General features: G+C 45.6%; 1 protein-coding gene across 10 annotated transcripts in view; it reads right to left on the bottom strand.

The window, feature by feature from the left end:
* Nucleotides 1–24,509, bottom strand: part of LOC125954159 (mucin-5AC) — a 105,483-nt gene that overhangs the window by 10,694 nt on the left and 70,280 nt on the right. For 8 of the 10 annotated variants that reach the window (XM_049684224.1, XM_049684226.1, XM_049684222.1 and 5 more), the window contains 10 exons: nt 15,437–15,526; nt 12,129–12,563; nt 11,274–11,365; nt 8,027–8,118; nt 7,584–7,885; nt 7,306–7,468; nt 7,116–7,210; nt 2,080–2,214; nt 1,584–1,910; nt 1,173–1,424 (listed from right to left, as the gene is read on the bottom strand). In XM_049684224.1, coding sequence (XP_049540181.1) covers nt 1,173–1,424; nt 1,584–1,910; nt 2,080–2,214; nt 7,116–7,210; nt 7,306–7,468; nt 7,584–7,885; nt 8,027–8,118; nt 11,274–11,365; nt 12,129–12,563; nt 15,437–15,526 — 1,983 coding nt within the window. Of the gene's footprint in view, nt 1–1,172; nt 1,425–1,583; nt 1,911–2,079; nt 2,215–7,115; nt 7,211–7,305; nt 7,469–7,583; nt 7,886–8,026; nt 8,119–11,273; nt 11,366–12,128; nt 12,564–15,436; nt 15,527–21,879; nt 23,867–24,509 lie in introns of all 10 variants that reach the window. The other 2 variants (XM_049684229.1, XM_049684230.1) reach the window with 2 other exon arrangements.

Here is a 24,509-nt window from a genome sequence, read left to right as displayed (position 1 = left end):
GAAAGCATAATCTTCCTTTGGAAGAGCCTTTGTCTTCAATACAAACTTGATTCGCTCTAAATGTCTTCTGCTTTTCACTCTTCTATAAAATGTAAAGTCACAAGTCCAGTTGCTTTGGTTGAACAAACTTGATCACAATCTGTTTGACAATTCGTGAGCGATCGCCCGGCTCAACGCAAAAAAATCATTCTCAATCGTCTTCATTGAATGCAAGAATCTCCCACGGACCTTGTACGAAATGCAAGCGAATTTTCAGCTCAGAAACCCTCAGGAATTTGCGCGACATATTCATGGTACAATATGACACTTTCTATAGCGTGTAATTGCTGAAGGATATGCGAACCGAACCGGGTTTGCATATTTATTTCATCGCATTAATAACACCCGCCATGAGTAATGATGCATGATTGTTATTTATGGCATACGCTCTGTATGATATGCAATGTAAAAGAGTGTAATAAAATCAATACCGTTGCAACGGGAGTCGTGTATGTGTGTGTGTGTGTGTGTGTGTGTGTGTGTGTGTGTGTGTGCACGTTCGCAGGCCCTCACCGGCGAGCATAATGCGTCTAATGGTTTTAATCAATATCAATTTCACGCTGGATGCCCACGGTTTCGGGTTCGCCCGAAACGACACGAACCACGTATGTTGTGTACATACGTTATTGGGTGCGTCAAATTGAAATTAAATTTTTCCTCGTTAAAATCAATTATTGACTCCAGCAAATTAAATCCAGCAACCGCCAGTGGTAGCGAACGCCACGGGGTCCTCAATAATGCAACCGCATTCCCGGACGACCATCTCCGGGGCCGAATCCGAAGGATCAACTTGTCCCCGGGTTCCGCGATACGATGTGGCTTTCCGGTTGGTAATTAAAGGACTTCCGTTTCTGAATTGCAAAAACGTCGCCTTACCCGATGCTTTATCCGAGAACCATGGATCGCGGGGAACAGCATGAATCAGCTGACCGCAACTGTGACGTGGCCACATTTGCATAACAGAATATTCTGTTTCGATATCGAAATTGACTCATGTCAATAGTTAAACGATTGTAAATCGATTCCCAAGGCTTGAGCCTCTTCATTTGCAATGATAACAGCAGCATTAGTTGTGGATGACAAATTATACAAACAAACTGATAGGCATGGGCCTTACAGCGGCGTTTACTTACCTTTCCCGTGCTATCCTTGTACTTTAAGTCACCCTCGACGAATACCTTACGGCCATGGTCGATACCGCGCATCGGCTGGCAAAGGTCAAACATAATGCTATGCTGTTTGACGAGCCGCTCGAGCGTTTCATTGTTCGCCTCGACCACATCGTAGCAGTCGATCCGAGCATTGATGCCCTTCAGCCGTTCGCTTTCCTGTCGCGTCGTCAGATGAGCGTTCACCCCCGCCACAAACTCCTCCACCGAGTGTATCTGGGAAGTGGAAAGCGATGTTGTAAAGGGGAATTAATGCAATCAATCGCGCACGAATTCGCAGCCGAGCCATGTTGATGTTGAAGTATCAAAGGTACTGTGGCTGAGGGGCACACTCGCTGACATGCTAGACAAGGTTTAAGGCAGGAGGCAGCTTACCATAGCATCGATGGTTTCGCCTTCCGCTTCGTCTGTGATATGTTTCTTGATGGCCGACAGCAGCAGACCGTACTTGGTGAGCCGTTGCATCGGCCGGACGAGAATGTCGGCTAACCGCAGCCGGTTGCACATCTTCTGCGACTCGCACCAGGCACAGTAGGTCATGAAGAGGGCATTGTTGTGGTACATCTCCTTGCAGTAGAACTGGCAGGTGCTCTGCTCGGCACAGTACTTGGTGTAGGGCGTGAAGATGGTGGCAAAGTTGACGAAGCCCGTCTGGAAGTAGTAGATGCTCATCGGTTCCCTTGTCCGCTCGCTGTGCTTCACCTGCAAATAAAGCAAATCGAAAGGATACCGCGTAACCGTTAGGTGACGGAGCGGTAGAGCGGAACGCTTCTATGATAAGCAGGTGGCAGCTGCATCCGGAAAGCCTTTTAGTCCAACCGACTAGTTGCTGCCGCAGCCCCGGTTGTGTGTTCGGTGCGTATAGCCTTACCATTGGGTAGAGATAGAGGGTCCAAAACCGTAGGTTGGCCTCCCAGATGTCCCGGATGTTGGAGAACAGCTTCTTCTGATCGATGTCGGTTAGAATGTTTTGCAGTTGAAGGTCTTCTAAGCAGGCTAGGAAAAGCTGGAAAACGAAAACAGGATAACTTGGCTTATCATCTGTCGGTCGATTCGTGTAAAGCTTCGTTGGTCGTAGTTGCCGTTGCTAATGGTAGAATACTGTTCTGGGGCTTTCTGCAGGATTTATACGCGTAGCAAATGCACGTCGTGTGTTGGTTGTAACTCACATTAGTAAAAATAATGAGCGATCGAATGTGTGCATAATACTTGTAAATTGGAATGGATATCTATCGTTTCAAATTGATGTAGGCTCTTGGATACGTTTTTTGGAAGAAGTTGCCTTCAAATGGGCAACGAAAATGCATTTTTTTGCTCTTCAATTAAGCAATTTTCATGAAATCAGTCTTGTTGTTCTGTAATTGCGTGGCCGGTGGTAGACTTATGGGCCTTACTAATATCAAGCTTATGAATGAAACTATTGTAAAATTGATAATATAGTTCAAACTATTTAATGTTAAATGTTCCAATAAAAAGTTACATTATGAGAAGCTTTTAAAAAAGTGGTACTTCGAATAGCATCATTCGGTTTTCTGCTTCTAAGTGGCCTCGTAAGGCTTTGTTGCATCTTTTATAACCAGTACAGAAATTGTGACTCATTTGAAAGACCAGTTGCATCACAAATCTTTGCTATTCGTGTAGAATCAAGACCAAAATTATGGGAAATTGTTATTCCAATTCGTGGAGCAATTGTAGTACTGAACAATACACAAATTATAGACTAGATACGCTTCTTGCATACTGTATTTGATGCTTTTTATAATTTTTATCAATGTGCGTTAAGTGTCTCAACCATATAATAAGGTTATCGACGCGATAACAATATCAGATCAGCGGCAGTTCTTTAATGGTTTCCTAAACTGTTAATTCCAAAAACCATATAATCGAAACTAACAAAAAAAAGTCCCCCGAACGACTCTTCTATAACATTGAATCCGCAACCGAAATGCGTACATTCATAAAGTAATTCAGCCACGGCTTTAAAAAGCATTTTCGTTGCGTTCCAAACTGCACATTAGCTTCCGTTTTTAAATTTACCACCACCACACCACCACTCCGCTCCGCCATCCGTGAACCCCAATAATGCGCTCGATCTGTTCGTAAAAAGCACTTTCGGCTAGCCAGCTCTGCTAGCGCTGGTCCCCGCTTCTCGAGTGGTAAATCAATAAAACACAATAGAAAAGCGTATCGAATCAATAAAGCTTCCGAAGAGACCGGGGAGCCTCCCACCACGGTGCGAAAAAGACGTGTTTATGCGAATGAAATTTATGCTAATGTCTATGTGGCACCCCTCCCCCTCCCCAAAAAAGCGATCACTCACCCGCGCAGCGATCACAGCGTGTGCGTGTGTCAATATTGGGTGCGAGCGGTGTGAGGCTCGCGAGCAGAATAGGATTTGGTTGGCGCTCAAAAATGAACATATTATGCATACAAGCTCCAGCCCCGCAGCCAGATTGATGATGGGCCAAAGATGGAGCGAAAGATAAAACGTATCGTTAACAATCCCCGGCCCCACCGTCGTCCTTTCTCGTGTTCGCCCTTCCAACTGCAACGAGCTGCGAAACCATCGATCCATCCAAACCCCTCTGGCTGGCTGGATGGCTGGCTTCGGAAGCGGATGGCCAAGAAGGTGCCAATTGGGGCTCGCGGCGAACACACACACACCTATCTAACGATGCGTCTTTGGCTCTCCCCCTTTCCAGCATCTCTGGAACAGTAATGGAGGGATGGGAGCAATCAGCGGCGTATCTTTGGGATCGATTCTCCATAATAAATTATTCACACAATCGCGCACCGGGCGCAACATGTAAATGCATGTTCGGTATCGGAGAGAACGATGGAAGGGAGGGGGGGTTGGTGCTGCGATTGGCAGTAACTAGACAGGTAGACACGGAAGACCGGGGTTCGTATCCGGAAACAATCCGGCACGAAGGTGTTTTCCATTCATCCGGAAAAGTAGATGTTTTTTTTTTGCTTGCTACCTTTTCACCTGATGGTCGTTGTGCGAAGGAGAGGCTGTAGCACCTTTTACGTCACGCATCGTTCTGCATCGATTGCCGGCGATAGAGTAGTATCAGACACACACACAGGCACACAATCACACACACACGCACTAAGCAGATGCTCTCTTTAATGAGGCCATAAATCACGCCACGCGTTTTCGCTGAACACCAGCACATTGGGACCAGGCAGGAGAGATTATAAGTGCGGTTTGAAGTATGGTGACCTTCCTCCAAAGCGTATCCTTGAGTCCCCTCCCCTCACAAATGCCCACCAGCAATCAACCGGGAGAACTCTTTTCCGGTGCCGAAGTTCCCCGCATTTCACAATATCCGGTTGGCCGGCTTCGGCCGGCGGAGTTGTCAAATTTGACGCAACCTACCCCCTGGCCTTTTCTTCTTGGACATGTTTGCTGAAACTGATTGAAAACAATTCGTGCGAGAAATCAGGGACCCCCACCCCGCCTGGGATTGAGATGTGTTTCGCCGGATTGAGAGTCCGGCTCGTTATCCGTGTGTTCGCACACCTTTCCATTCCCGGGCCCTGGGCTGAAGTTCGACCTTTCCGTGGCGCGTTAGGAATAGGAACATCGTTTCTTTTTTCTAATTTATTCCATTACTGGCCATTGCTATTTGATCATGTCCCGGTTTCCCGGATTGTCCGTCGGTTTGGGCCGAAAATTTGTTTGAAAAAGGTGCACATCCACGTCTCGTACGCCGTAAGTGACAGGTTGGGTCCCAGGGGCGGGGGGTGGAATCGAAGTTGAAATGAGGATTTTTATTTGAAAACGAAAAAAAAAACGACGATCGAAAGCATTGATATCGTTCATCGTGACGGTACAATCGGTGACACGATAATCATGAGGGTTCGTCAAGAGAGCAGCATGTCACGTCACGACGACGAAAGCAATAGATAGATCATCAACGTCCGGTGGTATCGGACTCGACCCTGAACCGACGTGACCTATTTCCCCTCAGCATGGTGCCATATCAGTCCGGACAGTGGAGTCCGTAGCCTGTGCGGAGGCCATCTAAAAATAGTTTCGCGAAGCTTAAGTGATCTGCTGTGCTCAGCAGATAATAGAAGCTGCTTTCCTTGGTTCCCAGTGCGGAGGGGCAACTGTTTGGAAAATTGGAGTAATGTTTACTGAAACAAGTCCTATTAAACAATTCATTTCCAGCAAACGCCCGATAGTATTCTAACTGGAAAACATTTTCTACCGCAAAAGCTTATCACCAGTTGTGGCATTATGTTGATATTAAAGGAGTTGTTGCGTGATTTCCTTTTTTTCCATATCATCTCATTGGTCATTAGAGTAACACTGATGTTCGCTAACACTGTCGAATGAAACTCCAGCGAGTGAATTTCAACAATTAAAAAAACACAAATAAACCTACGGATTAAATGGATTACGAGAAATGCAAATGAAGCGCATTGTTCAAGTGATGATCGATGTTGCGCTATCACATTTCACGTATTGAGTGCAATGCGCGTATTGACGCGTAAATGACCTTCACGCCGACAGTGTATTATATCATTCACAAGAGAATGATGATATCAGAAAAAAAGGAATAGTGTAACAGCGTCTCTACACATGCTGAATGTTTTGCATGCCATGTAGTAGTTCTCACGTTACATGGAGTGGTTCATGCTATATGAACCTTTTTTTAATTATCATTTGAAAATTACCACATCGCAAGCAAAACTTTTAGCTTGTGTAGAGACGCGTTAACAATTGACAATCTGTTTTAAATAATAATAAAAGCCGATACCCAATATCATTCACTTTTTATGGGTGTGTAGTTTGAATCAAATACATCAACAATACACAGGTTTCCACGGAATTAATAATACCCCCTGGCTAGAAATAGTATTTGCTAGAAATATCTTAATTAAATAATCAACAAGCATGTTTTATTTAAATTAATTTCAAATGATTCCATACAACATGTTGCAAAGCGACAGGAGAAAACGGGTATATAAGCTTCAAATGAACGGCCATTGCTTAAAAAGTGATAATTATCTATCCTAAAATAGTTTTCATCACATTTTGAAACAGTCAAAATCACAAAAATGAAGCACAAAATACGAGATATGTTTTCTTTTTACGCATAATACATTCGCATGTGCGATATACAATAAGCTAAATGCAATTAATATAATGATTACTCAGCTTGGAGGGATAATTCTACTCGAAGCCAATCTATAGACATTGTAGCTAATTTCAACCGAAAAGTATCGATCAACATAAATATTCTCCGAGGTTTTCTGCTCGTCTGCGAATTCCTTCCATTCTAATCATGGAAGTACTAAGCACCCCCTATAAACTACCACCACCACCACCAACAGCAGCAGCAAAATATTCCAGAGAAGCCACCGAAACCGCTTGAAAAACTTCTTCTGTACAATTTGAATCCATCTTTGCTAATCCTTGCCTCAGGAACCCACTACTTCCCAGCTGCCAAGAAAGCAAATCCAGACAGCTCCAGCAGCTGCTACCACAGAAGGCAGAAAATATATATGAGGGATCCGGCAGAAGTTCAAACTAATTCATTTGCTTCAATCTTCCAGTCAAGTTGGTTTAGTTTTCGCTCCGGACCGGAACTCCGGTCCGTTCCCGAGCGAACCTTGGAGTCGAAGAACTTTGCGCCCGAAGCCACTTATTGGATCACATATCTTATCTTGCCACGGTACTGTGTAAGCCTGCGTACCCAAATTTTCGGGGCCAATCACCCGAGGATCGGCGAAATAAATACTCCCGGAAGAAAAGGTCGCCAGGATTCCGGTTCGCTCCCGGACCGGGTTCCTGTTTTTGAGTCGTCAGATGTTTTTTTTTTGCCCTATCGTTGGGCCCCAAAATGGTTCTTTATGCGTTTCTTAAGGGGAACCGTCGTGGATGCTACTCACGTCTGTTACCGTCTGCAGCGCCAGGATGTAGTAAACTTCCGTCGTCACCAGCTCCCAGATGGCGGATTGGATTTTCGTTTCCGCTTCGCTCATTCCTGTTGTGGAGAAGAGTCCAGGAGCAGGTCGGTACAATTTGATCAGATTTATCGCTACACAATGCTACTCCCCGGGTCGCCGGGCCACGACTTACCGGCACTGTTTACGATCTCGGTCCAACACTGAGGTAAGTTTCTAAGGCCAACTAATGCGTCTACATACTCGGGATTATTGAAGTTGCTGGAGGAAGACGTCGATTTCGGGATTTCCTTATTGTAGCTGTCCAGCAGTTCGCAGAGCTTCGACTTTTGTGGTCCCTGCAAGCGTGCAAGCGACAATCGGTCCGTCGGTCGGTCAGGTATTTTCGGGAGTCAGGGAATGGAACACTTGAGGGAGGCTTGAGTCAGCCGGGGCTAGACCGCTTCCACTTACCTTCGATCCGAATGGTATTGTCCATTTCTGCTTCGATTGTTTGCCGGAAGCCGACGACGCTTTGGGGCTTTGGTCGTAGTTGTCGTCGGTGGAGGTCGAGGTGAACAGTTTGCTGGTCGTCGACGACATCATCATGGCGGACGAGGGCTGGTTGCCGACGGAGGCGGCCTTCTGCAGCGTGATGTGACCACCGGTGCTACGCCGTCCGGCCACGCTGCTATCACGCTCGGATACGATGATGGTACGACCGGCCAGACACGAGATGTCCATGTTTGCGTCCAGCGGTTCCGTGTACCGTGCACCTGCCGCAAAAACCAAACCCCGGAATCCCCCCCGATGGAAAAGAAAGAACGAACGAAGAATGAGAACCATGCATATCATTCCGGGCCGGACCGCATTGGCATTGGATGCCACAAACAATAGCACCGAGGGGTCACACTTACCGGTCTCGTGTGGATTGCTAAAGCCATTGTCGATAACATATATTTGGGAGAAGCTGAGGCTTCTTCGTGACAGTGAGGCACGTAAAGATTCGCTGGAAGAGGAGAGACATTTGTTAGGATCGATAGGAACAGAATGGAACAGATCAATCATCAGAAAGGGGAAGAATTCTGAATTCTTCTTATCTGGTTGGTATTCGTTTAAATTAATTGATTCTAAAACGACATTTCGTGCGGTTTAATAGGATTACTATGTATAAAATTATTATATTATAATATTTTCAACTTAATCTTTTGCTGAATGTTTATCTATAACAAACACACTAACAGTAAATGTATGATTACAATCAGATTGAATCAGTTATTGTTCATAACTGGATCTTATTTCTAAGCATCTAAGAATTTTCAAAAAGATTGTCCACCATTAATTTGTAAGTAATACAATTTCCAAGCAATCGAATTATTATAGCAGTAAATGAAAATTAAATTTATCAACCATGCTCCTTTGGACAGTTCCTTCGACTTTGTTTCAAGCATGCAATCGTCGGAACTAGCTAAAGGGAACTGGCGAAGAGCTTTTATTTGAATCTAAAGCCTGTACCAATTAGTATCTGGACACACGATTTTAATCAGTACAGCGCGTCTATTGGTCACTTTACAATTCTGTTGATAGAGTTTTAAATTGTTTAGTAATAACTTTTTGGTGAAAATTTAATCACGTCTTATAAAGTTATCGCCGATGAATCGCAAAAGGCGAAACGAAGGTCTGTACACTCACTATGGAACCCAGATTTATCTTGAGGAAAAGCCTTGAAAATTCTTCTTTCTCCTTCTGAAAATTCTTGAAACTTCTAAACTCAGCTCAAAATACCATATTTAAAAGTTAGTGTTGCAAAATAGTTAAATGTTGCAAAATAAAACAACCGGAAATTTGTATTTGTTACCCATTCTATAGACAAAAAGGAGTTGATCGGTTCTCAACAATCTTGGGATTTCTTTGCGTTTCCCAAACCAAAAACAAACATGATCGCGACATTACAGTTATTAAAATATTTTTGTAAGAAGTTTTGAGATCGTATCATACCAAAAAATGTTGACCGAATTCAAACCATGCATTTTAATGAACGATCGAACACTGGTAAAAATGCTTTTCAATAAATACCGAGCAACAAATTTGACTTTTTCAATGATAGAGGGAATGCTGCAGGACGGTTTTTGTTCATTTATGTAGATAAATTTTCCCGTAAGATGATGATTTGGCATGGGATCTGAAATTGTGGCGACAAATCAAATATTTTCATCATTGGGGCAACGTTCAATCGAAATTTATGCAAGAAAAGAGTGTCTACGGAAAAGGATTGTTTTTACATCTTTACATCTACAGAAAAGGATTTTATCCTTCATTTATCCATCATTTTGTGTAAGTTTGGCATGATTTAGGCAGCTGCGTGAACAGCAAGTATGGGGCTAATTTTTCATTACCAAATAGGTCTATTTCATAGGAATCTATCAATCCACTAAAATGCATTTCGTTCAATCGATTTTTATTGAACAATTATCAAAAGGAAACTTAAAAAACAGATCAAACATGTATAAAAACCAGCTGACAGCAATTGAGGTGACTGGTAATACTGTACAAAAAATGTTAAGTGGTCTCAAAGTAAAATATTCAATAATCATACAAAAAACTAATGAATAATTTTCAGCAATATTTCTTCTGAAAGGTAATAATAATGACACTTTTCTTTTCGTTTTACGTAATTTTTCAGCTGAGATATGCCCTATTCTGTGCGTCCAGATTCTAACTGGTGCAGGATTTAAGTACATTTGCTAGCAATTGCTTTCCAGGACGAAACGATTGAAGTAAAAATTCGGCGAACAAAATGTCCTGCACGTTTCCAACAACTCGATTGTCATATCATTTACATGACCATTCAATCGTATCTCGATAAGCACAAAACCCCATTTAAATGGTAATATCGAAGTCACCAAGTGGTTATAAAGGTTCTAGAATGCACCTATCAGCATATGCTACATTTCACGACGCTGCTCCTGCTGGTGGCTGAGTATCAGTGATAAAAGCTGGTAGTTCGTTACATTGTTCACATCAGAAACAATCGACCATTAATTATGCCTCATCATCAAACTTCCCAAAACGGGGGGGATTTCAGCACCCGCACGGTGATGCGCGTGCGGCACTCCGGAACTCCGGAATAGGATTTCCGCCATGCCAAGTGTCATAACTTTCTCCTTTTCAATTTATATTTTAGAAACGTCTTCCCATAAAACCTCGGTTACGTGGTTTACACATCCGTCCTCTTCTTCTGCTCACCCTCTTGGGACCACAAGTACCCCACAGTGCTTCCGCCGCAATTAATATAAGCTCGAGGAGCACGATTGTCAAGCGACGAGTTTATGCGTACCGTTCCAGGCCAGGCCAGACCAGGGCCAGACCGGGGCCAGAGCACTGGAATCGACAACCTCCCGAAAACGTGAAACAAGCTATTTGATTTAACTTCTCCGTTCCGTTCGGTCGGCACCATTTGCTTTTTATGCGACCCTCGACGGCGTTCATTTAATTTACTTCCAGCCTTCCAGACTCCCGGCCAAGGCGAGCGAGTGGGACTGAGTTCTGAGTGACAAAAAAGTGTGGTTATGGGCGGAGGCAGTAAAGGGAGCATCGAGCCATCGTTAGGCAAAGTGCGCCGTGAGTGGGTCCTTGTTGACACAAGTCATTTCGCCGGATAGAGAGAGAGAGAGAGAATCCCCGTCCTCGAAATGCCACCGCGTTGTTTCGCCGCGGTGTTTGTGTTCGGAGCAATGAACGGTGCTGATGGTTGGTACGCCAGGACTAGGTTTTTGGCAAACATGTGCCTCCACAGATACGAGGGCGGTAGCACACAAATGAGCATGGATGGTGTGTGCTATTCACATAATGTTATGCTGCTACATCCTCTTTGTTCCGGATTGGCGGAACTCCAAAAACGGCGGCGGATCCGGACGACAGCCAGCCAGCCGTGTGCCAGCAAAAACCGTGGGCCATCACGAGCACCGGCAATAGAAGGTTTACCGGTTTGTAGAACTATTCGAAAACTGGTATGGCCACAATTATGACACAACCCTGTGGCCAAGGTGTCCTTTTGTGCTAATGCGCACAAAAATTATGAACCAACCGCACCACACCACACGGAGCTGCTGGTCCCGCACCGATGCCGCACCGAGTGCACCTGGTACACCCGGGTATACTTACGCAAGGCTGACTCCTTTGGTGGCCGGAATGGGTATACCCGGATCGTTATTATCACTCTCGAAGCAGACGGAAAAGTACTCCGAGCTGGAAACCTGCGACGAGTTTTAATGGCGTCCAAACGCGCCCGTTGGAGGAATTGGAGTTTTGTTGTTGTTGTTGTTGTTGTAATTGCGTTTTTGTTTCGTTGTTTTGCATTCATTTTCCAACGGGCAACAGCCAGGATGCAGGTGCAGGTTCCGTGATGTTATGATTCGCCATCGTCGTCGTCGTCGTCGTCGGCGCAATTGTAACCGGAAAGCCAGGCCAGGGAACCGGGGTGGTAGGGAGATGAAAAGAAACATAAAAAAATGAGGCTGTTAGTTTCATTTATCGTGGATTGGTTTGTACAGCGAGCGAGTCCGAGATGGGATTACGAAGGGGAAAAATGTACGGTTGCATCTACAGTGTGTGTGAGTCGCAAGTGAGCTCGAAGATTAAGCGGACAGAGTTGAGTAACGTATTTGTTTTGCATTCTCGGTATGCGATACGTAAGATACAGGTACAGAGGCGCTTGACTAAAAGATTTAGTTACTACAATACACCAATACAACGTGTGTATTGCATCGTTTTACCAATAAGGTTAGTTGTAATAGTAGTATTTTGGATTAACTTAATGGGACTGTTTTTAAAGGAGAATAAATTCGCTGCAGAACTTCATTTTAAAAGTATTTTCGTCGCAGGATTGCACTGCTTTGTGGTGCCACCTGAAAAACGTCTCTTAAACTCGAATTGGCCCCACCACAACGGCCCATTCTTAGTCACCACAAACACCAAGGACAACGACGACGACGACGACGACGACCATTCGTTACTCACTTGACTGCGGGTGAGCACCGGTTTTTTGCGCTCCCGGTGCAGGAAGGATGAGGATTTCTTCTTGAGCGTAGAAGAAACGGTGCCAGTGGAGGTGGTGGAGGTGGTGGTGGTGCAGCTGGTGTTGGTGGTGGTCAGGGCGGACTTGGCGTACGCTCCTGACTGCTCCTGACTATCGGTGGATGATGGCAGGATGCCGGTGGACGCCAGCGATGACGATTCACCGTCCGCCAGATCTCCCGTAGGATGACCGTCGCGACCGGGAATGTCCCCATTGTCGTAGGCCGGATTGATGCAACCACCACCACTGTTGCTGATGTCGATCAGTGCCGTGCCGGAGGTGACCGTCAGGCAAACGTCCTTGGGTGAAACGGCATACCCAGAGGAACCACCCGACACCGAGGCGATCGACGTGTTTGACGTATCGGAATTGTCATACTGAGGACAGCAGGACAGTTGCGGGTGGTGCCGAGACATACACCGATCAGTCCGTGCAGTCCGTATTGCGCAGTTTAGTCGCAGGTTTGGGTAAGTGGTTTTTTTGTTATTGTTTAAGAATGGAATTTTATCGAAAACGCAAAACAGAACAAGAGAAACAAGATCACGAATTTCAAATGCAAAATTAAAGAATCAAGATGATAGGGATTATGATACAGAAAAAAGAGAAGAGAGAGAGAGAGAGAGAGAGAGAGAAAGAGAGAAAGAGAGATAGGGCAAGATAATTTAATCATCTGCAAACACTCCTTCATTCTACAACGACGTATACAAACACATAAACACAATAGCTACTATACAACCCAACGTAGATACTAGTCACTACTAGGTAATACCGCAAATTAAATTGGAGGCATACAGAAACACACAGAACAATAATGGACATCAAGCGAAGAACTACGGAAATAGCACAATTCGTTTTGTTTATAAAATTTAGTTTTAGGAATGGAATTCCATTGAGCTTCTATTGTGGACTATCGCGGTAGTAAATGTCATTCCAAATGTCCTTCTTATTAGCATCTTTGTAGATTATGAAATGCGCTGATGCGTCGACAATATAATTTTTTTTAAATTAAGATAAGATCCAACAACATGCTTTTTGATGCTATTAAATCTGTTTCGTTATAATACATCGTCTTCTACAGTTGATGTGTTTAACGTTTTTAGATACTTCAATAGTTAAAATCAGATGAACAGTACAGTAATCTTGTCATAATTCAAAAACATAATAACAATTTTATTTTTTTAAATATTGAAAACAAAAAATGTGAAATCTAATCCTAACCCAAATGAAGAATTTGGGACTGATTAAAATCTGACTATCCAGCTCAGACATACCTTCTCACATTGATTATTAATGTAGAGCTCTACAACTATGAACGGCCGGTTCAGAAAACAGCAAAGCGTAGCATCTATTTATGCTGTTGTTCAATACGTAAGTATGCGTGATTGGGTAAAGCGTTGAAGTTGAGGACTCTTCAGGAGCGACGATCAAAGCGTTTCCAAACAATAAACTATTTCACAGGCTATACGGTATCGGACCGGATTCGCTGTTAGAAGTATTAGCGAAAGGTCTGGTCTGGGAATAGCAACAGCTGCATAATGAAATATGCATCATCGACCCCCCCATTTGCTGCTGCTGGTACACAATGTTACACTGGTAAGTTTGGTAACTTTTCCAACAAATGTGAATGATTGAAATGGTTCTCTTCTACAGGTGGCAGCAGTAGCTCGGCAGTAGAGGGCAGAGCTACAAACTGGTACGTTATGAAATACAATTTAAGTCATTGAACCACAGGAATGAAGCAACATTGAAGCCCCAAACCCTGAAGGGGTCGTTTGGTCTTTAAAACGTTTTAATAAAACTAAAAAGAAGTGAGTGAGTAAAGCATACGCGGCAACTTTGTGTCCATCATGTTCCTCCATAAGATGCTCCATAAGAACTGAGGCCCTCAGGTCCTACCGGAGTGGCTCTACTGATTAAAGTCTGATTACGATCGACCGACAAAGCAGGCACTGGTCTGGTCTACCGGAGTGGAGACCATGCTGCAGATGGGGTAATAGGACTTCCGATGAAAAGAAGGTCACCAGCCTCGATACGACGACCGTACCATAAGGCAGCTCAAAAACATTGTTGCGAGCTGTACCATTGTGCTACCATCAGCGTATAGCATATTTTCCCGGAACTGGGACTCGGTCACAGCGTACACACACACACACACACACACACATACACACAGATACATGTCGTCACATGACGTGATGTGACGACGACGTATATCGATGAGAGATGATTACATCAAGGTTACATACGTACAAGGGAAGGCGCTGCTGCTGGTGGTGGTGGTGTAAAAATAGCTCGTTTCTCGGTCGAAGAACCTCGGAGCTTTTGCGCGTTAGCTTAAATGGGAGGAACAAAGGAAACGGACGGCGCGTAACTATAATCCCAGAAATGGCGACGGATAAATGGGCGATAATCCTTTACGTCGATGGTGACATTGGACTTGGTTCTTATGCGCGGTAAAGTGTGGAGTGTTGTACTCGCTGCCGTAGCTTGAAGCGTCCGCTCGCGTCCCAGACCCATGAACACGCACTCGGCTCGATAGATTCAATTAAAGTTTTACAAGCTTTCTTGGTAAATTACTGGCACTAGCGCTGACTGCGCTACTCTACTTGCTGGTTACTCGTGTGCCACTAATCTGACGTCAATGGCTTCCCAGGGCTCACGCGGACTTCCAGTCGAACCACAACGTGAACCATCATAATCCGGTATGGGATAGAAGCTATAATCGCGCTTCTCAGGAGCACTTCTCTCAGCTCACTCACTCAATAGGTTCCAATAAAATGGCGAGAAGTATATATGCTATACACGCGAGAGATCGCTGGCCTATCGCATTGACCTGGCACGTAACTGTTCCCCGATTCATGGGATACCAAGCAAGATAAATAAAGGCACTGAATGCCGTTGTGTCTATTTGTACTGCCAGAAGTTGAGCACTACACAGTTGCGGCATAAAATGCGCACATGTCGACGTGTGCCACGGAACAGGAGGAGGAATGGTGTCACCATCAGGATAATGACCGCAGCCCCGAAGGAACCGAAGGAACCGATGAAGATAGTCACAATTTATTGGAGCACACGTCTCTCTCTACACGTCTATTACACTACTATCCATAAAGCAACAAAACAAAAAAAACGCAACATTCCACAACAAGCAGACTACAACGTAAGCTACATTGTCCCCCCGGGGACGGGGCGAGGCTGACGGCCGAGCCCGCGGTGAAGAAGAAGCAATTACATCCCCTTAGGTACGTACCTTGCGCAAGTGAGGATCATTAGTTATGATGGTCGGTGTCGTTGCCTGCCGCTCGATATCATCCAGGTGAGTGAGACTCAACGATTTCATCTGGTGGTGCCGCGAGACGAACCGCGCCCGAACCCGAAATGGTAGGCGGGAAGAGGATGAAACGAGAAAAAGAAAACATTGATAATGTAGATTTCGGCTCTCGGCTTAGCAAACATTTCCTAAAGTCATCAATCACACGGCCCACAACCGCTGCGCCATAAGCAAATGAAGTGAAGGAGGGAGGAATGGAAAGGGAAGCGCTATTAAGACGAAATGTGCCAACCGTGGAGATCCCTGTAGCCCGAGCGGTATCGAAGTGATTACGAGATTCAGTGGAATTGCTGTGGACAAACAAATGTAAAAAATGGAGGAAAAAAAATCCCTCGAGAAAGATGCTCCGCGTTGGAACCCATTTGCCTTCGTTTCGGTCCCAAATCGGTCGACCCTTCCTCTCCGAGGTCTACTTGGATTGAGCCTTCGCGGTTCTTGCTTATCCCTTTTTTTTCTCGCCTACTTCTCGCGACCGTATTCATTAGTGTCGGCAGATCGGCAATCGTATCGGAAACGCCAGTTCGCAGTAGGCGAGATTTTCCCGACGGCAGCATGTTGCCTGACTGGTTAACTGGGGATTTGTTTTCCTTTCGGGAAACCAGGTCACCATCAACCGGGAGAGGCCCCATGGCGGTACATCACGACAATTGGAATTCGCGTTCGCTTTTAAAAGCAGCCAAACTTCCGGCGTAACATCGGGAATGCGGGAGTTTTGTGAACATCATGGGAATGGAAAATGGCGGCCGAGGAATTCCTCAGTTCCTTTTCCTTCTGCCTTCTCCTTTCTGCCCGTGTTCGCTCTGGAATGGTATTTCGAAAATTCAGATCCACGGAAAAGATCCGAGGAAATTATGCAGAACTTCTTGGCGTTGACCTTTGACGAAGGGTCAAGGGACCGTGCACATAGCGTACCCAGATTTACGCTAATTGAGGGGTTCCGTAAAGCGCGGGCGCGCGCGTCGCTAAATGAGTAATCTTATCGTTGACCGACCTGGACGCTGACCATCCTCCGCCTTGGCTCGAAAGAACTTTATCTATTCACCTCCACCTTGGCCAGGCGCCGCCATTGCATTTGTCTTCCAGTTTTGGGATCCCGATGGACAAATGTAAAAACAAAGGTCAAGTCTAACTACCGGACTGTTAGGCCGAGCAGAGTTATATAACAACGTTAAGAAGCTGATGTTATCGGAAAGATAATTGCGTGAAAGTTTGATTACAAAATGGATCAGATATCATTTCATTTTTTGGAAGGAAAGTCAAAAAGGTCAATATATCTTTCACTTTTTTTCTTGTTAACAAAATACCTTATCAAAGGTAAAGCAATTAAACCGATAACTAACCTGAAGTTGCATGGCCACGATAACAAACTTTCCGTTAACAATTTTCAAAAAGAGGTTGCAAAAATGTTGCCATCGTGGCCGTACGTCGGAAATAAATGATTCGCAAGTCGCCCAAATGAGAACCGATGAGTTTTTATTAACTGCGAAATGTTATCGTACCCTGAATCCGATTACAATCATTGCTGCTCAAACCTCAAGCTCTGGCTTCGAGTTACGCTCCCCCCTGTTTTCATCTCCATTTTAGTTGCGCAGCCAACAGCAAAATCAAATCATCGTTTCAAATTAAACATATTTTTTCACTTAAGCGTCATCCTATCAATGCCGCACCCACCACCCAATGTCTGTCACATCAACCACGTGAGCGTCACTCGCAAGCGAGGACGAATAAGGCCTTTCGTCTTCGCATCTTGCCCGCGAAACGATGATGCTTCTCCTCCGGCCAGAAACGATCAGAAACCGGTGGCATTCCGCATGATGGTGGCATGGTGGCCGCAGGGAGGGTATACTACTCCCGGAACGCCCTCCCCTGGAATGTTTGTACTGTTCCACGGTCCACTCCTCTCCCCTCGAGAGGAATGTGCTACTGCCCTCAAACTCCCTGGAATGCTCCGGCGCGCATTTTCGGACTGACTGGCGGGCGAGTTGAGTCCTGCCCAGTTCGCCTGATGATGATGATGAGGACGACGACAACAACAACGACGACGACGACGACGAGACGAGACGTCCATGAAAATGTGTCATTAATGAAATTCATTGTGATTTTGCGCCAGCACCGTCCTCCCCGGGGAAGTGAAACCGTTTCGCGCTTTCGCGCTAATCGCGCACACTACACTCTAAAGCTGCCACCACGAAACACCACGACGCTCCTGCTGCTGCAGATGTTCGCCGTCAGTCCTTCCGATGGCGGAATGGAATGGAATGCGACCTCTTGGGGCCCTGCGAGCTCGGCAAATGGTGCGTGCAACGTGGCCCCGTAATGTGGCCATTTCGATGGGGCAAAACTCGCGGAAGGAGAAAGAATGTTGTGCCAGAAATAAATTCAAATTGAAAAATGACAACACTGTGAGCGCGCGCTCCACGGGAAGTCAAAACATCATGCGGGGGGGGGGGGGGGGGGGCGGTGCTATGATGGGCAAGGCGGCATCATGCCAACCGGAACCGAGCGCCATGGCCATGTCACAATAAAGGAACGATCAATACGCCTCGCCTGCTGGAGCGACGCTGAACGCAAACACACAAATTGCAGACTTTGAGGCTGAGGGGTCGTCGTCATCGTTGTCGTCGTTGTCGTCGTCGTCCTTCGACGCCATCTCTGGAGTCGTCGTTAGATTGTGGAGAATAGAGGAGAATCGTCTCAAAAGTGGAGAGAGAGAGAGAGAGAGAGCGAGCGAAATGGGGTTTACTTCCACGTTCCCTAGAGACTTTCTTAGCCTTAAAGAAAATTCACTTTCAACGCATTGCGACTGGCGATGATGCGGACGCGGCATGCGGAGCTGCCATGTTGTTTGACAAATGTGTTGAAGATGAAATGATTAATGCCAGCATAACGCACTGGCAGAGTTTGATTTAGTGTACGGTGTGTTCCGCACCGATGCCTCCACTCAATGAAATAACCATGAGAGGGCATAAAAGCAATCATGAGCGACGATGAGTGAGCGAACGGCGCTAGCGAATGGAGTGTCTCATTATGGCTGATGATGTACCGAAGGACAGACACAAGTGCTCTTGAATGTGCAGTCCGTTGAAGCTGTTGGTGAATTGAGCTGACCTGACATGGCCGTACACATGGTCTTGTGGTAGAGCTAGAGAGAGCTAGAGAGAGAGATAATCTCTAAGCATAAGTAGCATAGTTACCAGCATGTGACATATAACAAGCTAAGCGCGTCATAAACGAAAAGTTTCGTTAACTATTTATACGATACGCAACTCGCCGCGATGATGGACACAGCAAACTCAACGCTCCTCAACTGTTACTCTACCTCAACTTTAGTCTCACGCCGGCCAGTACTGCCAGTGCGAACTGTCCAAAACTCTCTCTTCCACACACATTCATGCGGAATTCCCGGATTGGTTCCATTTGCTGCTTTTGGATTATGGCTCGACGAGCAACTAGCAAACAGCAAAGTTTTTAACGATTTTCGCATGGTTGGAGTGCGCGAAGCGAGGAGTAGCTGGGGAAAAAAATGGCGCTCTCGAAGTAGTTCTATGGTAAAGGTATTCCTTCACTCGTTAACATGATAGTAAACTTTCCAGTTCTAACTGGGAGAAAAAAAGGAAAACTTTTCTAGTAACTCCCTTTCAATCATCGAGCGGAATAATCCGGGAGTTTCTGCTACACGCAGAGCTCGGGAGTGAGTTTAGAAGCCGTTAGGTAGTTTAGTTAATGTTTCTGCTTCAATGCATTAAAATGTGAGGATTATCTGGATTGTGACATGTCACTAGACTGCGTTGTCTAAGCTTTGTCAAGAAATCTGAAGCTTTATGATCATTCTGAACCTTAAGAACATCATCAATAATACGCTTGGATACATGTTTTGATCCATGATGCATCGACTTCATCAGCAGAGTCCGCGATCAAAAGCTGCCGAAGCCCTTTTTAGCTACATAAAATTATGTAGAAAAGGGTACACGAAAACCCCTGAATATAATCGCTACAAGAACGATGTCCCTAGATATCGAAAACGCTACCGATGAGCGGCACCATGTTGGGTGAATGCTTAGGAATCGACCAAATCGGTTTTTAATGTCTAAGCTCATTTGTGCCACTTCTGCCGGCCCTATTCTGACTATGCTTTCGAGAATTCAAATGATGAAATCCACTAACTAACCGGGCCCTGAACTTGATCATCCACACCACGTGTGGTTGCCGCAGTGCCACTCGCTTTTAAATTCGTTTAGAGTTTATAAAAAAAAGACTGCGGCCCAAACAAACAAGTGTAAATCCGTTGATTAAACATCTTCTCTACAAAACGGTGCGGTTTGCTTCATGCACAATCTTGAACCACGAGCCTGATGCTGGGAGTGAGGTCTCTTAGCACAAGGAAAGCGGAACCAACCAACGTCCCCAGCTTCGTCCTTTCTCCATTCCACTTGTTCTTCTTCTTCACTGGCTCGCCCATGCCGTGACGACGACAACGAGCAAATGGGTGGATTTTAAATCTCTACCCAGTACCCATCGCGTAGTGCCGGGAACTGCTTTCAAGCTTCATAATAAGATTCCATTAAACTCCAGCGAGAGCGGCCACGTTTCAAGCACGAGTGACGGCGACGCAGCTGCTGCCATGCTGTAGCGATCGAGGTTTTACTAATCTTATTTCTTAATTTGATAAACGCGCTAGCGACCCCATCGAACACAGGGAGAGCGAGAGAGACGATGGATGGAGGACGCAACGAAATATCGCGCCATGAGCCCTGTGCGCGAGTGTTCATAATGTTGAACATAATGTGTCATAGTCGGTTGGCCCGTGCTAGTTGAACGACGGTATCATATGTCGTCCCTTTATTCCACCATGTGCCCGCTCGTGTTAATTGAATAGAAAAGAGGAGCGAATTATGACGCGATGCTAGAGGTCACCATTTATCAGTCTCAGCCGTTTCCAAGCTGTTTGGAAATGGTTGCAAAATTTAAAGCACTAGTAAGCAGATAAATTTAAACACTACTCAGAGGAACATAGCAAGCGTATGATCAAATGTAACACGCAAGCTACAGGATTTACTCAATATCGAAAAAGCTATCCTGGTAAACAAAGTTAGTGCTATCATAGACAAGATGCCTGCAAAAACCGTAAATTTTATAATAATTGACGACAGCTACAATTTCAAACAGCAACATCCAATCCGCAACAAAAATGTAAACATTGTGTGATGAAATTTATCGCACCTAACTCAAGATCTACTCAATATTGACAATCTATTTGGTTCTATCAGGAACAAGACGTTTCCAAAAGATTAAATTAGAAAATTATTGGCGTATGATATCTCATATAAAAAAAATCAATAATCACCTAAACAAATACGCTGATCGTCTTCTGAGAACATCTATTCTAAGTACAGAGTGCGTCTAGACAGGAGCTATTTAAATGTAAAATCAAATTTACAGCCAGATTCTAAAACGTTAGTGTATGGATCGTTTTGCGCGAAAAAAGCGGGAAATTTTAGTGATGTACATTGCAAATAATCATGGTTCAACTGTGATAACTGTTAAAAACTATTGTAAAACTAAAAGCTTATATCAGAGCGGATATTGCAGCTATTTCATCCGAAATCTTGTTAAATTCAATGCATAAAACTCAAAACATTTCTAATGGAGGCGGTCATTCGATTAATATTGTGTTTTGAGTGAGTTGTTAATAAATGGTATTATGTACCCTAAATAAATCTTCTTCATTTTCCGAAATTAGCTGTGAGTTATTAAACATTTAAATAGGTCCTTTCCAGATGGCGCACCGTGTACTTGAAAATAATCTTTGTATAGAGGTATTCAAACTGCGCTAAATAATAACATAACTTGGTTTGAAAATACAAAACACTGCTAGAAGTAAATGAAAACCTAACTAGAAGTAGAAACTGACTTGGTTTGAAAATATAAAACACTGCTAGAAGTAAATGAAAACCTAACTAGAAGTAGAAACTGACTTGGTTTGAAAATACAAAACATTGCTAGAAGTAAATGAAAACCTAACTAGAAGTAGAAACTAATAAAATGTACAAAAAATTCTTAGAAACAACATTCAGAAAACAGTAAACACATTAATAAGATCGAGGAAATATTATCGAACCATATAAAACTTAAAATTAAAGTAGATTCTACCGAAATCTTACAAGAAACACTTAGAAAGAACAGAGAAAAACAGTAAACACTATAATAAGATAGACATTTATTGTTCTAAAGGTATTAAACTAAACAATCGCACAACATCCGTAACGTAAAAATTAAGTAAACAATCAAACAACTAACAACCAGCGAAATTTTGCGAGCAGATTAGTTAAAGTTAAACGCAAATGGTGGCTCATTAGCCTTACCTGCAACTTGGATGGTGGCGACACCACCAGACAGATCTTCATGGTCGTCTTTAGAAAATCGTCCCGCTTCTTGCGCACACTGCTCTTCGCACTGTCGGTGGCGGCGGCGACGGCGGCGGCACCACCACCACACCCCGAAAGGCCCAGTTCCTTCACCGCGGCCACATCCCCCAGGGAAGTGCTGGGCTGGCCGGTGCTGGCCGGCGCAACGCTGCCGAAGGTGAGTGATGGCTGTTGTCTCGCTTCGCTCGTACCGATCGGTGCCGGTGTCGGTGGCGTTACGTAGCAGGTGCTCGTTACGATGGCCGGGCCACCATCGAGGAGAACTGGCGTGGCGGTGCCGGTGGCCGTGGCCATCACCAGCAGTGCGTCATCGGATGTATCCGATCCCGCGTTAATGCCCGCGGTGGACGGATGTTTGCTAATGGGAGAGCCACCGCCGGGACACGTGGCCAAGGTGTGAAGTGGTGCCGGTGCCGGGGCTTTAGTGGAGCTCACTGGCTGGTGGTGGTGAAGGTGACGCGGTGGTACAGCCGGCGGCGAACCGAGCGTGTGCTGCTGTGACGGTGACGTCGATTTGAGCATTAGCGAGCGGGTTCGCTTGGCACCGGAAGTAATCAGCGTAGTGGCGCTGGTGTTGGTGTTGGTGCTGCTGCTGCTGGTACTGGTACTGGGTGGCACCGTGCCCAATGGTGACCCGCTAGTGGCCGGTGTGGCCGGTGAGTTTTTCAGGCAGCAACCGGATATGTTGTTAAAGTTTAATATAAAAGGATTATTGCTTCGTTGGTCCATTGGTTTGGAGGATTGCTGCAGGCTGCTCGTGGTGCTCTTGTTGTTGGTGCTGATGTTGGTGCTCGGTTGTTGCTGGCAGACGCCACCACTGCTGCTGTTGCTGTTGCCGCTACTGCTACTGCTGACCGGAATACTCGGTGCTTCCGCGTAGTGTGCATAATGCGCCGAACCATAGCTAGCCTTCCGGTAGAGGGGAGCCTGATAGTTGGTCACCGGTGAGGCCGGTTGCGTCTGAGGCGATTGCTGACGTGGCTGCTGGGATAACTGTTGCTGCTGCTGCTGTTGCTGTTGCTGCTGCTGTTGCTGTTGCTGCTGACGTTGTATAAACTGCTGGGTAGTGCTCGAGATGCGGCTAAACTGATGATAGATCTGATACTTTGGAGGTGACTGGGCGACCGTGTGGTCAAAGCTACGGCTAATGCTCTGCGGAAAGATTAGGCTGAGTGCAGGGGTAGGGTGTGCTGACTGCTGACTCGACGCTGCTGACTGTCGTTGCTGTTCCTCTTTCGATGATTGGAGTGATGGTGGTACCGGAGGCGGTGGTTTGATGGGCGATGATGATGATGATGACGGTGATGGTGCTGCAGCGGCGGCGGCGGAGGTCACACTCGGATCGACCGTAACCGGATACGATAGCGGCTCGCTGACGCTGGGCGATAGCTGATCAATACTGCTGCGCACAAGCTTCCGCTGTTTTGTGATGCATTCATTACGCTGTTGCTGTTGTATGTGTTCATCCATCATCATCCGGGAGGTGGGTTGATCCGGGCTCGCCTTTTTTGTGGTGTTTTGTGTGTTCGTGTTTACGCAGCAGCAGGCACACTAGAGAGCCAACGGGCAAGTGTCTAGGTTGGCCAGTGCGATGGCCGGATGTTGGTCACTCGTCGAGTGCTAGTACGTTGGGAACGTCGTCGTTGCGCAACCTCGTCGCTGCTGCTGCTGCTGCTGTTGCCGTTACTGCTGCTCCACATTTGAGTGCCGTGTATCCGTGCGCTGGTGGGCCGGGCTCTCTATTTGCGTAAATTGCACTAAACACCGCTCTCGGGTCTCGGATGCACACCTGTGGTTCTAGTCCCCTGGTACGATCTACGAGCAGTTACAGTTCACTCGCTTTCGATGGGTCGCTGCTGCTGTCCTACCGGCGAGGACGACGATGACGATGGTGCTCATTGCGGCTGGCCGGTAAACTTTCCACCTGAAATGATTTAATTCCGATAGAGTCGACTCGCTTCGCGGTGCTAACCGCGTGTCGTGCTGTGACCACATGTGCACGGCGCAATAAATCAAAATAGTTCTATGGATAACGCGCGAGGGGAGGCCGGTGGTGCCGACCCTTTTCGAGGGTCAACCCACTCCGAACTCGAACTCACACGATCTCTCTCTATCTCATTCGCAAAAACTCTTGGCTCGGCTTGTTTGTTGCAGTTCGGAGACCGGGACGTATTTATTATTTACACAGGACGGATGTTTGCAAATTTAATGACGAACACGCTCCGGACGCTATTTCGTATCTCCGGCGGAACACGGCTTCAGACACACACACACACGCAGACACACATAGAAATAGAGGAACTAATATCGAAGAGCCAGTGGTGGATCCGTTTTGGTTAGTTGAGTTGTAATTTTCCTCGAATTTGAGAGATGGAAAACTAATGGAGTTATACGCCATTCGCGCTACACTAGGTTTTAGTGTGTCATCAACAAATGGAGCTCACTGATGAGAGGAGCTTTTTTCAGTCAAAAAGTATTATTTTTTGCTGCGGTTTTTTTTGTGAGCAATAGTTTATCGTAATATGAACAATTTTTATATTGTTCACTTCAAGGAATTGTGACAAAAG

Source organism: Anopheles darlingi, chromosome 3, assembly GCF_943734745.1.
Source record: "Anopheles darlingi chromosome 3, idAnoDarlMG_H_01, whole genome shotgun sequence".
NCBI classification, from domain to species: Eukaryota; Metazoa; Arthropoda; class Insecta; order Diptera; family Culicidae; genus Anopheles; species Anopheles darlingi.
This window is presented reverse-complemented; position numbering and strand designations above follow the sequence as displayed.